The following is an 18,402-nucleotide window of genomic DNA, read 5'->3' as shown; positions in this document are numbered from 1 at the left end:
GAGGTCGGTGTCGATCAGGAGTCGTCGTGGGGCTTCGACGTCTTCCATCGAGACATCAGTTGATGAATGAGTGCTAAACTCGTCATGGTGACTTGATGAAGAGCCGGACCCCTTTAATAGACGAGACAATTGCCTCCTCATTCTGCACAATGGAGCAAGAACAAACTAACTCGGCGGGGGTTAGAAATGACAAGAGTTTCACCCACCGGTTAGTTTCACCAAAGCAACTTGTATATATGCAACTAAATATTTGAATTTGACGGAAACTATCAAAGCCTGAATGATCTTGAGAGCAAACTTTGGAGAGGGAATGAAAATGTGTGGAAATGGGGTGAATTTCCCTCTCCCAACCAGTTAGCTTAAGTAGTGCACCCACAACGGTCAAAACTGACCTATGGGGCCCACTAGCCGTTGCCTCAAAAAGAGAGGCAGCCGACCGTTGGCCTGGCCGGTTCGGCCGAACTAGGGTCTTCGACCGAACCCCTGGTGGGCCCAACCAGCCCCACTTTCGGCTGTTGGGTTCCAACGGTCAGTGTGGTCGTGGCAAAGTGAAATTTCGTTGAAAATTTTATTCTTGTTTGCTCTGAAAAATTCATTTGAAGAATTTCCTCAAAATTCAAAAATCCTATATGCAATTTTGAAATTCAAACATGCGATGATGCAAAATTCAAATTGTTGAAAGCAAAAATGCAGATACATACCAATTTACCTGTTGGCGAAGGTCGCGTCATTTAAAGTCCGACGTGCAAGACCGAACCTCCTTTCAGTTCAGTTTGCGGATTTTCTACCCATCTCCGGAGGTGATGGAGCGGGCATCTTTGGTTTTTCCTTCCACACCTTCCTTTGCTTTGGTGCGAAAGACGGATTCCTCTGAGCCGGCTACTCTAGCTTAGCCGGTATGGGTGGTTTTACCGGCGTCCTCCAATAACGGTTCCTGGGCATTGTTGTTTCCTTCTCCAGGAAATTCTGCATGAACTTCACCAGGCTGTCTATCACGCCCAGAAATTCCCGAATAGAATTCCAAGCAGAATGTGCATTAAAATCCCCGTCCAGGACCTTCCGGGGTACACAAACGACAATGTTGACATTCAGATCCACGTCTTACAAACATCATAAAAGTCTTACATAAATACAGCGGAAAAACGAAGACAACAGGAGCAAAGCCTTGACTAGAACTGCAGCGGGAACACCACTCCACAGGCATCCTCGACGGCACGGACGAAGCCTACTCCTCGGAGAAACCTCCATCTGACACATACTCGTACTCTGGGGTTGGGAAAAATAGAGCAAGACTGAGTACTACCCACTGTACTCAGCAAGTCATAACGGAATAGGGATATGATGCAGGGAATTATCAAAGGAGAGCTAGAGTGGTTCATTTGCATAAAGCGAGCATTTATAAACAGAAGTTGGAAGATTTAAACAGTTGTAATAATTAATTAATATTAATTATCCACTGTCCAACGCTACCCCACGTTGCAACAGGCCCAACCATCCACCTATACTATCCAATTTCAAAAGACTAAACTAGGGTGAGACTAATCACGGTGAATCTGGTTGACCGCCCATAACCACGGGCACGGCTATTCGAATAGTTTTACTCTGATCAGAGGTGTACAACTGTACCCACAAGACACAGCCCCACGATACGTTTCCGTGTGCCGACATACCACCACGACATACCGGAAAGAGGCCGTGACAGGACCCTTCGCATAACCCCCTCTAGCCAAGCACACCACACCTCAGGTTTCACCCCCGTCCCCAGCGGGCAACGAGCAGTCCCCTCTTGTGCCTAGGTGAATCCGGAAGCGACAGAGGCTGTCGCAGGGCCCGCCCCGCTCCATCATGCCCACCCTTGCCTGGATGCGTCGACTAGAGGAAAGCTACACTACAAGCCCAACCGTTGCCCACGCTGGCTTGTGGTAAGTACGATAAGTTCTTCCAGGGCATCCCGCGAACCGGTCCTTAACTGCCATGGGTGCGACTAGCAAAACCATGCACCCACAGCCCACCATGTGATTCATTTTAATTAACCAACACCAAAACGGTGGTACTAACCATCCTTACCAATTGAACCTAAAGTCTATATTTTAGTGAGCTTTCCCCATTATGTGCTAGTGGAACTAAGCATGGCTAAGCAATTCCTAGTCCAAAATCTATTCCTGTTATAACCCAAGCTAACGAAGGAGCATGGTATCAAAATGGCATGGCTGTAACAATAGGTAAACACCCCATAGTAACATTATAAAACAATGCAATATTTGAAGAAAAACAATAGAGGATTTGCAATATAGGATCAACATGTTCAAGTGACAAGCATGACTTGCCTTGCTCTGCTGCTGGAGAAACCTCGGCGACTATCTCGAAGTACACCGGAGCGTCGGAAGAACCGGAATCTAGCGACATACAAGGCAAACATTGCAAACAGGCTATAAGACTACTGAAACAGAGAACAAACCCATTTTTAATGGATTCTACACATTTTTCTTGATTTACTGAGACTTGAATGGGCTTAAACGGAGCACGGATGAATTAGTTATGAATTTTAGAAGATCCACTGTGTTTATTACTATAACAAAAAGTCCTTAAATCATTTATTGCGCAATAAATCCCAGGGCTGACGTCATCAAGGGGGGGCGCGGCGCCGACATGCGGGGCCCACCGGTCAGCGGCTCGAGAGAGAGGGAAAAGGGGCGCCGGCACGCGGGCCCCACTCGGCAGCGGCTCAAAGGGGGGCGGTCCACTGTGGACCGGGACCACGCGGGTGGTCCATCGCCGGTCCACGGGACCGACGGCCCAGATCGCCCCCGGGGCTGATCGGACAGACGGCGGCGACCCGGCTCGGCTCGGCTCAAGGCCGGCCGACCGGCCACGGCGATGGCGACGGCGCGCGCGCGCGCACGCGTTGCCGGCGATGGCAAACGGCGGCGGAGGCGGCGGCGCGAAGGCGACGCGAAGGCGGCGGCGCTAAGCGGCGGCTAGGAAGGAGAGGGAGGGGAATAGAGGGAAGAGGGATGCCTCACCGAGAGTGGCCGGCGCGGAGGAAGACGACGGCGAACGGCGACGGCGACCACGGGCAAACGGCGGCGACGGGCGGACGAGGTCCGGAATGCCCTAACGGAAGAAAAGAGAGAGGTTAGAGGGAGAGAGATGAACCACGGCGATCGGAAACCATGGCCGAAGGCGGCGGACATGGTGGCTCTCACCGTCGCACGGTGGGAACGGCGCTCCGGCGGCGAACCTCGACGAAGGAGGGGTGGACGGGGTGGATCTCGGCCACGCGAACCCGACGGCGGCAACGACGCGGTGCGACGGTGAACCTAGCGGCGGCGAGCGGCGGCCGGAGCGGTGGGAAAGGCGGCGGCGGGTGGATGCACGGTGCGGGAGCGATGGAGAGCTCGGGAGAGTTCGGCGAAATGGGGAAAAAGAGAGAGGGGGTGGCGGCGGCGCTTAAATAGGGAGAGAGGGGGCCGGACGTGGCCGGGAGAGGCGGGATTCCGCCGGCCAACGTGAGGGAGTGGGGGAGGAGAGAGAGGCGGGATTCGAAAATCGAATCCCGGCCATCTCGGGCGCGGGAGCGGACGAGAGAGAGGGGGAAGTGGGCGCGGGAGGTGCGGCGCATGCGCGGGCGTGGCCGACGTGGCCCGGAGGAGGCGGAGGCGTGGGCGCAGCGGCGGTTGCGGGCGCGCGGTAGGAGACGGGCCCGACAGGTGGGGCCCACCTGTCGGCGTCCCGGGAGAGGAGGGAGGCGGGGCAGCCTGGCTGGGCCTTGGCCTTCGGCCGGCCCAGTGGGAGGGGAGGGGAAAGGAGAATGGGCCGGCGGCCCATTCAAAGAAAAAGAGAAAGGAAAAGAAAGAAAAAGAAAAGAATTTTCCCAGGCATTTAAATATTGCTTATGCTCAATTTTAATTGGTTAAAATTATTTCTAGGGCTCTGAAAATTCCACTAAAAATGCGGTTAGTGAATTTCGACATGTAGAACTCAAGAAAAATTCCACATGTCAAATTCGATTATTATTTGTATTACTTTCTTAGGGTTTTCTCTTGATTTGCACCGGCATTTTCTTAGGGTCATTTATAAATTCAATTTTAGGCTTAGGAGGAGAACTTCAGGGTGTGACACTGTCTGTCTTGGGTGGCTCCACTTCGACCACTTGAATATTCTGCGAATTCGGCCCGTACTTTATCCTGACCATCGAGCATTGTTCCGCCCTCGGTTGAACCTCAAACTTTTCTTCCTTCCTGTTTATGTGGAAACGGATACTCCCCGTTCCCACGTCAATGTTGGCTCCCGCGGTGCTAAGGAACGGACGCCCCAGGATAAGCGGCGTCTCCTTTCCTGTGTCCATATCCAGCACCACGAAGTCAACCTGGATGATGAAATCCCGTATCTTGACTGGCACATCCTCCGGTATCCCTGTCGGGTAACGGACTGATGAATCAGCCAGCTAAAGGCGCATCAGTGTTGGTGCCAACACCGTGAAGTTGAGCTTGTCGAAGACGTCTTTTGGCATGGCGCTGACACTGGCTCCAAGGTCGCACAAGGCCTGGTCTAACTATTGTGCCCCGATCGAGCAGGTGATCGTAGGACGCCCCGGATCTTTCTTCTTCTCCGGGAGCTTGTGGAGTATCACATTGCTGCATTGTTCTGTCAGCTTGACCACCTCCGTTGTTGGGAGCGGTCTTTTGTTGTTGAGTATGTCCTTGAGATAACGGGCATATGTTGGCACTTGCATAGCGTCCAATAGTGGCATGTTGATGTGGATTTTCCGGATTACATCAACAAAACGAGCAGATTGCTCGTCCACTGACGGTTTCCTACTCCATTGAGGAAACGGCAACAACCATGTGTCGCAGTATTACTGCGGCACGGTCTTCTCTGGCTGAACTTCCTTGTCAGCCGAGTCACTAGATGGCGCTTCTTTGGTTATCCCAGTAGTTCTTGCAGGGTTAGGATATGGCGGATCACGAGTGGACTTACCTCCCCTTGTCGTGATCGCCTTGACATTTTCAATGGAGAAGTCGGGTTGCCCCGAATCCTCCCAGTTTCATTTGCATGGACTAAGGATGCAAACTGAGCTAGCTGGGTTTCTATCATTTTATTGAAGCTCAGCTGGTTTTGAAAAGCAGAAGCAAAGCCATCTAACTTGACGTTCATGTTCTCTAGGATCTTATCATTGGCAACAAGCTTTTTGCTTAGTGCATCAGTGGTTTTAGCTTACGCAAAACTAGATCTTTCAAGGAGGGCTGGTTAGAAAAGTTATCGTTGTTGTTACCTTCTTGATAATATGGGCATGGTTGGTTCCACCCCTGACCTCCTCGTGGAAGGTACCTGTTGTTGCTCATGTGCATCGCCTCCTCACGGGTTTCTGGGCAGTCATTCCTAGAGTGACCTGTGCCGCCGCAGACTTCACACATGACGTGAGAGTCCAAGGCCTTGACAGTGCCTTGTGGCCGTTTCTCGTGGTCATCAAAGCGTTTCATGAGGAGGTCCAGCTTGGCAGCAAGTAATTCCGTCTCCTTGACGGTGTGCATGCATCGCTGACGGGTCTGGAGTCGTTCCTCGCTCCAACCCATATTGGAGACCATCTTCTCTATTAGATCAACGGCTCCTTGAACCGTTCTAGAGAAGAAAGCTCCCCTAGCTGCCATGTCCAAGTGATCGCGGGACATAGGGGTGAGTCCATTGTAGAAGTTCTGCAGGATCAGCCAGTCGTCCATCCCATGATGAGGACAGGCGGCCACATACTCCTGCAGTCGTTCCCATGCTTCCGGAATGGACTCGTCCCTTGTCTGCTGGAAACTGGAAATCCTCCCACGAAAGACATTGGTTTTGCCCATCGGGAAGAATTTCGAGAGGAATGCCGTAGAGCACTTGTCCCAGGTATTGACAGTAGCACGGTTGGCATAGAACCACTGCTTCGCTCTCCCGAGAAGGGAGAATGGAAACAGCCTTAGCCTGACAGCGTCTGGACTAACGCCCTTGATGGTGTACGTGCTACAGATCTCTAGGAACTATTGCAGATGAGCGTTGGCATCCTCATTAGGCTTGGCACAGAACGGGCAAGCCTGCACCATAGTGATGAGGCTGGACTTTAAGTCGAAATCCACGTCTCCCATGTTGATCTGCGGCCAATTGGCCACATTGTCAGCAGATGAAGCAGCAAACTCGCGGAGAGTCTTGTTAGCCATAGTCTTGAAGGTCGGTGGCGCTGGTACGGCTGGTTTCTCTGTTGGTAGAGTTTTCTACGGAGCAGCTACTTGCGGCCTGACGCTCGGAAGAAAGCTTCTGGATTTTCTTTGAAGGTTTCCGGCAAGTTGAAACCAGTCATGCACTACCCTATTTTCACAACAAAAGTAAAAACAACCAATGTTAGCCTGCAAAGGAAAATGATTATACAAAGGTAAATATAAAGTATTAGTTCAGGTAATCTCTATTATGAATCTTCCCTAGCAACGGCGCCAGAATTACTTTTTGGTATTTCTTAACGACATCGCTAGAAATATAATTCCCAACAATGGCGCAGAAACACTCCTGGTATATTATGGTTACAGAGTCTACCCGCAAGCGCACAGGAATACCATTGTAGCATTTCACCCGAGAGTATTCTAAGGGCATCGTATTTATTTTATCCCGTGGGAAGATCATGTAGAGAGAACTTGACTAATAATTTATATATTACTTGTGATAACCATATTCTAAGCAGGGGTTAAGATAATCCAAGGGGTAGAGTGACACACAAGCATTAGCTACTCATTCTCATAATATACTATCTAAGCTAAGTGGAAAGAAAAGAGAAAGAGAATATATTCCTATACTTCTAGTATACATAATATACATACATTCTAGTCAACCGATATACTAGCTAATACCCTCTATCCGATGCTCTCCTGGTACTTCGAGAAGCCACCCCTGACTGCCAAGTTCCTTACGACAGCCCGTGATGACCATACAACTGGGGCTAAATATGGAGAAATACCCTCCCTAGGGAATTAACTTATGATTATATACAGGCGCGGAGGAATACCCGTAGTGAGCTGTCAGCATCAGCGGCCCACCTCTTATCCACAGCATATAACCCCAAATAATGATATCCCGTAATCTAGACACCACGTCTAAACTACTAGATACTACTCTAATATCATCGTCATGACATAGAGTAACCGCATAGGCAAACATTATACCCGCACCAAAGAATCTCCCAGATAAGCTAGCCGTATATTCAGTATAATATGAACATAATGTAAAGTAGGCATTCATATACTCGGGAAGTATTTCAATACCATAAATGTGTAAAGAAGAGTATTCTAATGAAAGTACAAAGCTTACAAAAGAGAAGAGAAAAGCTACTAGAGCCATACCCGAATTCTTCCGAAGGCTTCCGGACTCCTAATTCTACTCTATTCCAATTCTACCAGCTAGATACTACTAAACTAAACTTGAGAGAAATGAGAGAGCTCTTGATTGACGTGTGTCTTGAAGTGAAGAGAGTGAAGTCCTTTTATAGGTAGGTATGACGGTTGTAACCGCTGCGAAATGTCTGAAGTACCCCGCAACCGCCATCAGGAGAAGATCTGGAGCGTTCCTGCCAAACCCCACATCCAACGGTGGAGAGGGAGGTTCGGCCGAACCCCCTGGGGCCGGCCCAACCAGTCCATGGTTTGGCTGGCGGCCTCCTCTGTTATTCTTCTCCGCAGACTTGTCAATTTTGGCTCAGTTTGTCGTGTCAATTCTGAGTTCTTAGCCCATTCATACATAAGTCTGGTTCTCGACATCGTCCGATTGATTTATCGTCTGTGTTGATGTCGATTCTCCTCCACTTTATGGTTATTCTCTGAAAAAAGTTAGTATACCAAATACTAGAGGAATATTATTATTCTAACACATTTATGCATTGCAAGAATCACTAGTTCTCCTCTATTTTGGTAATATTGACGGTCGAAACTAATCGATAACGACCGTCAACAATGGACCGGATGCGCGCTTGCAGGCCGAGGTGGAATGGAGGAGAAGTGGGGTTAACAGGCCGGTTCGGCTGCGGGCTAAAGAAATAATGGGCTCAAAATGGCCCAGGGAGAAACGAGGGTTTTCATTTAGATCATTTAAATAAATGATAAAATGATGTTTGTATTATTAAAATAGCAATGGAGCTATGAAAATATCGAAAAAATTTCGCATAGTGTAATTAATCATGGAGAATTTAATAAAAATTAAATGCAACCATAGTTTATTCGGGAAATTTTATTTTCCACATTTACCTTGAATTTCATTAGCCTTTCTTTTCTTCAACATCCTATACACGTCTAATTGCGATTTTATATTTTAATTAATTACATAATGTAAATATTTCTCAACCTTTTCTTAAATTTCTCATGCTTTTTCCCGTTGCAATGCACGGGTATTTTTTCTAGTATATAATGAATTTGAGGATGATAATTTACATGTGGTTGTAATACTATTAAAAGGACATATAATTTTTTTGTGATGTTTTTTAGTTGATGTGCACGGTGTGTACACGGGAATGCTTGTATGTATAGGATATGCGTACCCCGTAATGGCATTCACCAATTCATGCTGCTAAAAGAAGGTTTATGGATGGGAAGTTAACTGTGGTGGCAAAAAAAAAAAGAGAGGGAAAAACATTTGTTAACGACATTTTGTAGAATTTGTGTTCGCCGACAGCAATTTGTAGAACCGGGTTATTGTCGTTGATAAAACATACACCCTCCGTCCTAAATTATACGGTGCCCATTTTTTAAGAAAATTTAAACTCGGTAACTTTTAACTAATGATCATAGTAACAATAGTAACAATATCTATGTTAATTGTTATACATGTTATATCACTAAATTCATATTTTGAAGTAGATGCTAATTTTATATTTATTAGAAACATAACATAAAATAAATTAATAGTTAAATTATGTCATTAAATACCGTATAAAAAAATATAGGTATTAAGACAGAGGGAGTATATAGTAGAATTTCTCACATTGACACGCGGCAAAACAAATACGCGCCATCCCTAATTGTCAGTTTTCCCATTTTGAGCTTCCAATAACGAGGAATGAAGAACCCAAGCTCGGCCGTCAACCTCGGCCATGAACTCCCGATATAGTTCGCCGGCCAATGGACATGCAATTAATGGCGATCCATCCTTAGCCAACACCGCAATGGAATGACCGATCGATCCGTGCGATCGCGAGTAGGTCGCGGAGAGACCATCTCCCCCCATTCGAGGCCTCCTATATATGTACACACACCTCCTCCATCCATGTCCCAAGCTGCATGCCATGGCGACGACGTCGATGACGACGACATCCAGGGCCCTCGCGCTGGTGCTCCTCTCGTCTTGCTGCCTCCTCGTCGCCGTCGACGCGGCCTACGCCAAGAAGCCGAATCTGTCCAAGAATGACTTCCTCTCCTGCCTCGCCGCCGGCATCCCCGCCCGGCAGCTGTACGCCAAGGGCTCGCCCTCGTACGGCTCCGTGCTGACGTCCACCATCCGGAACCTCAGGTACTTGTCGTCCAAGACGTGCAACCCGCTGTACATCGTCACACCGACCGACGTGAAGCACATCCAGGTGGCCGTCTCCTGCGGCCGCCGCCACAACGTCCGCATCCGCGTGCGCAGCGGCGGCCACGACTACGAGGGCCTCTCGTACCGGTCGGAGATCCCCGAGCCGTTCGCCATCGTCGACCTCGTCAACATGCGGAACGTGACCGTCGACGGCAAGGCGCGCACGGCGTGGGTGGAGTCCGGCGCGCAGATCGGCGAGCTCTACTACGGCATCTCCAAGGCGAGCCCCACGCTGGCGTTCCCGGCGGGCGTGTGCCCGACCATCGGCGTCGGGGGCCACTTCAGCGGCGGCGGGTTCGGCATGCTGCTGCGCAAGTTCGGCCTCGCGTCCGACAACGTGCTCGACGTGAAGGTGGTGGACGCGAACGGCAAGGTGCAGGACCGGAAGTCGATGGGGGAGGACTACTTATGGGCCGTCCGCGGCGGCGGCGGCGAGAGCTTCGGGATCGTGGTGTCGTGGAAGCTGAGGCTGTTGCCGGTGCCGGCGACGGTGACGGTGATCCAGATGCCCAAGATGGTGAACGAGGGCGCCGTCGACCTCCTCACCAAGTGGCAGTCCCTCGCGCCGACGTTCCCGGAAGACCTGATGATCCGCGTGATGGCGCAGGCGCAGAAGGCCGTGTTCGAGGGCCTCTACCTCGGCACCTGCGACGCGCTCCTCCCGCTGGTGACCAGCCGCTTCCCGGAGTTGGGCGTCAACCGCTCCCACTGCAACGAGATGTCATGGGTGCAATCCATCGCGTTCATCCACCTGGGCAAGAACGCCACCGTCAAGGACATCCTCAACCGGACCTCCTCCATCCGAGCCTTCGGCAAGTACAAGTCGGACTACGTGACGCAGCCACTGTCCAAGGCGACATGGGACACCATCTACAAGGACTGGTTCTCCAAGCCGGGCTCCGGCATCATGATCATGGACCCGTACGGCGCCACCATCAGCAAACCCGGCGAGGCGGACACGCCGTTCCCGCACCGGAAGGGGATGCTGTACAACATCCAGTACATCACCTTCTGGTTCGGCGAGGGCGCGCCGGCGGAGGCGCCGATCAAGTGGATCAGGGACTTCTACGCGTTCATGGAGCCATACGTCACCAAGAACCCGAGGCAGGCGTACGTCAACTACAGGGACCTCGACCTCGGCGTCAACGCCGTCGAGGCCGGCGCCAACGTCTCCAGCTACAAGGCCGGCAAGGTGTGGGGCGAGAAGTACTTCAAGGGCAACTTCGAGAGGCTCGCCAGGACGAAGGCCAAGGTGGATCCCACCGACTTCTTCAGGAACGAGCAGAGCATTCCTCCATTGCTCGCGTGATCGATCGATCGACAGAAATTAATCATCGACGGAAACGCACAATTTGCATCGAGATTTAATTAGTGTGTGTGAGTGGTGAGTACGATTAATTAAGTACTTGGACGTGTCACATGTCCAACAAATAAAGATCAACCGACTAACGTATAATCGTAAGAAGATTATTGTTTTTTTTCTTTTTCGTACACGTGTGCGCGTATGAGTTCTACTTCCTCCGTTACACCATGTAAGACTTTCTAGCATTACCCACATTCATTTAGATGTTAATGAATCTAGACATATGTATGTGTTTAAATTTATTAACATCTATATGTATATGAGCAATGTTAGAAATTCTTATATTATGAAATAGAGGGAGTAGCTAGAAGCGTTTTACATTTCAATGTTCGTGCCATCCACTTAATTTATTGCGTGATGAGATTCAAATAGTTTTGCTGTTTGTTAGTATACTGTTTCTTTTTTCCTATTGTGTTTACCTAAACTTAGATAATGCATAGTTTAAATTTACTATTGCTAGCTAGCATCGGCCATCTTAATTCCATCCAACAATTGATCATTTTGTCATTGCCGGATTATAAGTGAATTACTCATTTTTCATTGATATAGATTTCAGTTGAATTGATTGGTGCATGCAACTTGATATATATAACATCGAGTAGCGAAATTTGGAGGTTTTAATATCGCCGAACCCGGCAAAGCGGGGGAGAATCGGATGTAACATTTTCTATAGATATCCGTGGATATATTATTTGCCTGATTCTGAGTCCGTATTAGAAAGTTACGCCTATTTTAATAAATGACACCCGAATGACTTTTCGGTAGAGCTTTGAAAAATTCTACAAGTCACATATTTTGTCCGTTTGAGTTTATTTTTTCCATAATTGGTTCCTGTATTCTCCTAAGTATGAAAAAAATATTAAAAAATAAAATAAAAATAAAAAAACTACATCTCTCTGTACTGTGTTTAACTTATGGCTATCATTTCATGTGGTTATATTTTGAATTAGATTAAGTAATTTCATATAGTGGTAGAGTGCATTATGTTTAACATGCAGATCAAAGGGTTTTACTAAAGGAGTTATGGTCTAATTTTGATAAAGGTGCAAAATAGGCTAAGTGGTATGCTATTTTCAAACTTCTAGCTAAGTGGTATATTCCGTTCGAGTTTAATTTTGTTGTGGTTGGTTGTATCGTGATCCTAAGTGTAAAAAAAATATTGAAAGAATAAAACAAAAATAAAAAGGTTGCAACTCTATACAGAGAAATAGGAATGGAGGCGAGGGGTGGGGGGGCGCGCCCTCCTCTTGCCACGTCGGTTCGCGTGTGCCACGGTAGCAGGAGGACGGCGCCAGCCACTCTGGCGCCAAAAAGGACCATTTTTGGGATAAATTTTTTCAGGGGTCTATTTGCAAAATAAGTTTTTCAAAAGGACCAAAATGTGATCAGACGGCTTCCTGGGCTTCGTTGGCTAATATCAATTGTTGAATTTTTTTTTTTATAACAGACATTCATTAATACCCGGCTTTTAAACAAAGCCTAAGAACAGAACAGGAGTCTTACAAAAACACAAAGAAAGACAGCTAGCTTAGGCTAAACAAACTGACACGAGAGCACAGATATCACTGGAGATGCCCAGCAATCAGAAAAAAAAAACCCCGACAACAGAACAGGGAACATAACATGCTAAACCAAAACCCGACCCCTTAGCCAAACTCCAGATCATCCGGTAATCTCCCTAGCGGACGGAGTTGTTTTAGTTGCGCCAAAAACTGTTTAATCAGTAGCTCCAGACGATCCCCTTCTTTTCTTCTTTGTATGGGTCTCCAACGCTGTAGCAGTGAGATTATCCTGTTCACCACCTGTAAAGGAGACGAAGGCAATTTGTTGTTAAAAACCCAATCGTTCCTTGTTAGCCAGATATCCAAATCCAGCCTGCAAAAATGACAACCCGAGTTTCCCCCCTAACTTCTGTTTCAAAAGATTCAAACCCTCCCAAAAAGATACAGGGGTTGAGGTAAGGTGTATGGCTTCCCTAACCACACACCAAGCAAATTTTGCAATGCGGCAAACAAAAAGCACATGATTAACCGTCTCAGAATTTCCACACATCTTACATTTGTCATCACCCTCTTTCCAGCTTCTCTTTACTAACTGGAAAGTACAGGGAATCCTCCCCCTCCCTGCATGATAGGCAAAATGCTTAATTTTCATAGGCATTTTACCCCTCCAGATCCCCAATATATATGTATCAATCACACCCCCCAAAAGTCATAATTCTGTAGCTCTTCTTTTTAGAATGAGGCTAGACCACTTTATCATGCTCAGAAGACATCACCACCCGCTGAACTTTAGAAAGCAATTCTGCAAGCTGAGCTCTTTTCTCTTCATTGAGGTGTCTCCTGAAACTCAAAACCCAGGCACCCCCTTGCCAGATTTCACTGACTGTAGCATTTTGTTGAGTGTTTACTTCATAAAGGTTAAGGGAACATAATTTTTAGGGGACAAGAAGCCACCCACACATCATTCCAGAAGCTAGTAGTCAGACCATTCCCACATTCTTTCCAACCATACTCCCCAGCCAGGATTTGCACACATGCAACCCCCTCCAGAACTGAGAGCCACCTTTTGGAGAACTTTGAAAAAAACCTTTTTGCCCAGAGTAATTTTTCTTAAGCACCTGGAAGCACATCCCCGGGTCATTTGACTCCAATTTCAGAATCCACTTACTAAGCAAACATATATTCATCACCAAACCCCAAACCCCCATAATCCTTTGGTATGCACAAGGCCTGCCATTTAAAAAAGTGATACTTCTTTTTCCCAGCAGTTCCTTGCCAATAGAATCTTCCCCTCAAACTGTCCATTTTCTTATGAAAGTAACCAGGTAAATAGAAAAGGCCCATGTAATATAAAGGAATGCTTGTGAGACAGGAATTAATCCTGATCTCCCTCCCGCAAAAGAGAGGTGACCACTATGCCAAGACTCAAGTCTTTTTCTAGCCTTTTGCATGGCAGGAATAAGATCCTTCTTCTTGAGCTTGTCGACTCCCATAGACAAACCAAGGTAAACAAAAGACATCTCCCCCACTTTACAATTTAACATATCAGCAATCCTCAGTTCCTCTTCTTTCTCAACCCCTAGGACATAAACCTCACTTTTCTGATAGTTTATCTTCATTCCTGTCATTTCTTCAAAACAGAAAAGTAGGAATTTTAAAGCCAAGATATCCCCCTCCTCAGTGGTAGTAAAGAGAATGGTATCATCTGCATACTGCATATGAGAAAGCCCCCCTTCAACTAAATGAGGAACAATGCCTCCCAGCACCCCATTTTTTACAGCCTCTTCCAGAATAACACACAAAGCATCACCTACAAGATTGAAGAGGAAAGGGGACCAGGGATCCCCTTGCCTCAGACCTCTAGAAGTCTTAAAGTAGGGACCTAGCTTCCCATTCACTTTTCTGTATATCAGTTGTTGATTAGTGAAGATAATTATTAAATGTTTCTAACAACGAAAAACTAAACTTCATCGACCGGGCTGGCTCCGCTACTGTTAGAGCCATGTCAAGAGTTTGAATCCTAATTGGTATGCAATTAAATAAAAATTGTAACCTATTTTTAGTCCATGCTCTAGGCTTGAGAGGGATCCTCTTTGTCTCTCCCTTGGCCGCCTCCTTTGATGCGCAATCCTTTTCTTTCTCGCCTCCACACCGCCACCTCCATGTCGTGACGAGAATGTGCTAGGCCCAGCTGGGCTTCGGCGTAACAGGTTACTCGTAGTTCTTGAGCTTTGCCACAGCCTTGTTGAGCAATGTGCAGAAGCACCATGCCAAGTCCGATGGTGATGGAAGTGGCAAGCATGATGACCAAACACATGAGGAAACCTGACCGCCATGATCGTCCTCACGAACCTTCGCTTTGTCTGCAGCACCATTGTCGTTGCCCCTCCAGTTGACTGAGGCACTGAGCTATGGGGATAGGTGCCACCACGACGAGCAACCATTAGAGGCATAGGCTCTGGGATCCCTCCGCATTTACCTATCGCTGAGGCATAGCGATAGTGCAGAGCGATGATGGGGCACGGGATAGCTGCTGACGGTAATGACCATGGGTAGACAATGATTAGCTCAGTGAAGGAGCAGCCGTCGATGGCTATACAAGATATTGCGAAGGTCGCCTCATCTTGCGTCGCCTCATCTTGCTTCACCGGGACAGAGATGGAGAGAAAACAAAGGAGGGAGAGAGTAGGGGCGGTAAGAAAGGATGCTTGTGGCCCATACTGCATTTTTTTTAACCCTTTCCCTAGGATACTTACATGTGGATCCCACCCATTTGAAAGACCAAGTTAAAGCGCACATCACATATTATCTTACCTAATTAAAATATTCGTATTTTTCCCTTCATCACAAGACGATGCGGCCGTCGGCGGTGCGCCTTCGCCCGCAGCCCCAAATCCCGATCGCTCTCAGCCTTCCCAAAATCGTCACAAGCAAATAATTCTTTGCCCTCCCCCCCCCCCAAAAAAAAAAAAATCAACCACAATCATCACAAAACTTCACTCGCCTGCCGCCGGATCCGTCCTCGGCCATCGCCACGCCATCCATCCGCGGCTGCCGCCGACGCCACCACCCCCGCCAGAGGGAGAAGAGAGGCGGCGGAGGGAACCGCCGCTGCCGGATCCGCCCGCGGTCGGCGCCGATGCCGCCACCGCAGCCGGATCAGCCGCGGGAGGAGGGCGAGGGGGGACAGAGGGAGCTGCCGCCGCTGGATCCGCCCATGGCAGACGCCGCCGCCGGAGGATCTGCCCGCGGCTACCGCCGACGCCGCCATAGCCAGCGGATCTGCCGCGGGTGGGAGTCTAGAGGGGTGGAGGGAGCCGCCGCTAACCCGCCGCCGCCGCCACCGCCGTATCTACCACGGGAGGGAGGCGAGAGGGAGATGAGGAGGGGGAGAGGAAGGTGAGACAGGGCGGAGGGAGGGGCCACCGGCGAGGGAGGTGAGACAGGCCGGAGGGAGCCGCTGCCGCAGCTGCTCGTTGGGGGGGGGGGGCGTCGCCGCCATCGTCGCTTTTTGATTCGATTCGAGAGAGGGGATCGAGGACGGGGAGGGGGGAAAGGAATTTTAGGGTTAGGATTAGGATATTTATCTCAGATGGAATCAATCTGGACCGTCCATTCGATCGGACGGCTCCGGCTTCTCCCGTATCGGACCGCCGGACTATTGGGCCTCCGAGTTATTGGGCGTCCAAATGGGCCGCAGTTAAAATCAATGTTTTCTCTCTCAGTAATTTTAAGCAACTTTCTATTTTCAGAAATAGCATTAATACCATTTTAAGTGTTTATGACTGCTTATTAATTTAATTCCAACTTAATTGAATAAACTAAAAATTTGGCTAGATTTTTCTCATGACATGGATTTATTTTTCGACTAAAAATGTAATTATTTATTTGTCATGATATAGAATTTAAATTTATACTAAAATTAAATAATATTAATTATTTTTTAATTCTATATGGACTCTATTCTTCTTCCAATATTCCTATTTTTTTATTGTTCTAATTAGTTTTTTATATGGACTCTAAACTCTTCTTTCAATATTTTTTATTTTGAATTTTAATTCTTTTTCTGAATTGTATTGCTATATGCACTCTAGGCTCTTTTGGAGAATATTATAGACTCCTCATCCAATATTATTTATTTTATAATTTATACTTTATATTAAGTTGTATTATTTATATAGATAGATTAATATATCCAGTTTAGGTTTTTTTTGGCAAAAAAATTGTTTTAGGCAGATATCCGATTGGACAACGTAGTTTTTTTTTAAAAAAAAAGAACAAAAAGCAAAAGTACCAAAGCAGTGTGAAAATAACTTCGGTTAAAAACAAATATTTTTAGTTTTAATACACCATAGCGAAGCACAAGTATTTTGGCTAGTAAAAGACCAAGTTAAATTGCAATGTAGGACCAAACCACCATCAAAACATACTATGAAGGTATAAATTGATCCAGTTTAAGTAGTTGAGGAACCCTCCACACTTTGTTTTACAGTTGACAAATGCGAAAAGGAAAAAGTATACTTTGACTCCCTCAACTATCGCCCGAGTATGATTCATGTCCTCCAACCACAAAACCGGGTATATCGACTCCTCCAACTATCAAAACCGGTACAAACAATACCCCTAGGTGGTTTTGGAGGTGGTTTTGGATGACATGGCGCCTACGTGGTGCTCTTAACCGAGTCTTTATCCTACGTGGCGCTTACATGGCATTAGAATAAAAAAATAAAAAGAAATATGTGGGATCCATATGTCATTCACACAAATAAAGTATTGTGGGACCCACATGTCATCCTCCTTCTCCTTCCCTTCTTCCTCATCCATTCCCCCCTCTCTCTTCCCCTTATCTCTCTCTCTCCCCTGGCCTTTCTCTTCGGTGGGAAGCGGCCGCGGCAGCAGGCGGCAGTGGCGGTAGGGAGCGGCAGCGGTGGCAGCGGCAGTACATGGGTGAGCTGAAGCGTGCCCTCGACGTGCGCTGCCACGTGTTGCTCGAGATGCCGACGGGCACCAGCAAGACGGCGGCGAGCTCTTCCCCATGTGCGCGGACGGCCGGGAGCTCCTCACTCAAGCGCGGACGCCGGCGAGCTCCTCTCCCATCACGCGGACAGCCGGCAGCTCCTCCCCGCGCGCGGATGCCGGCGAGCTCCTCCCCCGTCGCGCAGACGCCAACGAGCTCCTCCCCCGACACGCGGAAGGCCTGGAGTTCTTCCCCCGCGCGTGGACGGCCGGGAGCTCCTCCCCCAGCACGCTCCTTCCCCGGCGAGCTCCTCCCCCGGCGCGCGGAAGGCCGGAAGCTCCTCCCCCGCGCGCGGTCGCCAGCGAGCTCCTCCCCCGTCGCGCAGACGCCGGCGAGCTCCTCCCCCGGCGCGCGGAAGGCCGGGAGCTCCTCTCCCGCGCGCGGACGCCGGTGAGCTCCTCCCCTGGCGCCCGAAAGGCGGGGAGCTCCTCCCCGCACGCGGACGCCGGCGAGCTCCTCCCACAGCGCGCGGACGCCGGCGAGCTCCTACCCCACGCGCGGACGCCGGCGAGCTCCTCCCCCGTCGCACAGACAGCAAGCTCTTCCCCCATTATGCGGACGGCCGGGAGCTCACATGTAGAAAAGATGACATGTGGGGCCCACTATTTTTTGTTTTGTGAATGACATGTCGGTCCCACAAATTTTTGTTTTTTTGTTTTTACTCTTGTGCCAGATAAGCGACACGTCGACGACACGCTGGACGAAGACCGGGTCAACACTGCCACGTGGTCGCCACGTCAGCCAAAACCGCCTCCAAAACCACCCAGGGGCATAGTTTGCACTGGTTTTGGTAGTTGGAGGAGTCGATATGCCCAGTTTTGTGGTTGGAGGTCATGAATCATACTCGGGTCATAGTTGAGGGAGTCAAAGTATACTTTTTCCGCGAATTAAACTCCACATATAGTTGAGGGAGGTAAAATGGACTTTTTTTGTTCATATCA

The 18,402-nt window shown here is 48.6% G+C and overlaps 2 protein-coding genes and 1 non-coding gene across 3 annotated transcripts; all 3 read left to right on the top strand.

Moving 5' to 3' along the window:
• The first annotated feature begins 5,718 nt into the window (after positions 1-5,718).
• LOC127778175 (small nucleolar RNA R71) lies at positions 5,719-5,825 on the top strand. The gene has a single exon (XR_008018443.1). It is a non-coding gene; the product is annotated as a small nucleolar RNA R71 (small nucleolar RNA).
• A 3,438-nt stretch (positions 5,826-9,263) lies between these two features.
• LOC127775999 (berberine bridge enzyme-like Cyn d 4) lies at positions 9,264-11,156 on the top strand. Its single transcript, XM_052302318.1, has one exon. It carries the CDS (start codon positions 9,293-9,295, stop codon positions 10,886-10,888), a length of 1,596 nt encoding a protein of 531 aa, XP_052158278.1. The 5' UTR covers positions 9,264-9,292; the 3' UTR covers positions 10,889-11,156.
• Positions 11,157-17,387: 6,231 nt separating this feature from the next.
• LOC127776144 (uncharacterized) lies at positions 17,388-18,081 on the top strand. The gene is made up of 2 exons (XM_052302492.1): positions 17,388-17,826; positions 17,915-18,081. Exons 1-2 carry the CDS (start codon positions 17,388-17,390, stop codon positions 18,079-18,081), a joined length of 606 nt encoding a protein of 201 aa, XP_052158452.1.
• The last annotated feature ends 321 nt before the right edge of the window (positions 18,082-18,402 follow it).

This window comes from Oryza glaberrima, chromosome 6 (assembly GCF_000147395.1).
Source record: "Oryza glaberrima chromosome 6, OglaRS2, whole genome shotgun sequence".
NCBI lineage: Eukaryota > Viridiplantae > Streptophyta > Magnoliopsida > Poales > Poaceae > Oryza > Oryza glaberrima.
The sequence above is the reverse complement of the archived record's forward strand: the minus strand, read 5'-3'. Positions and strand labels throughout refer to the sequence as shown.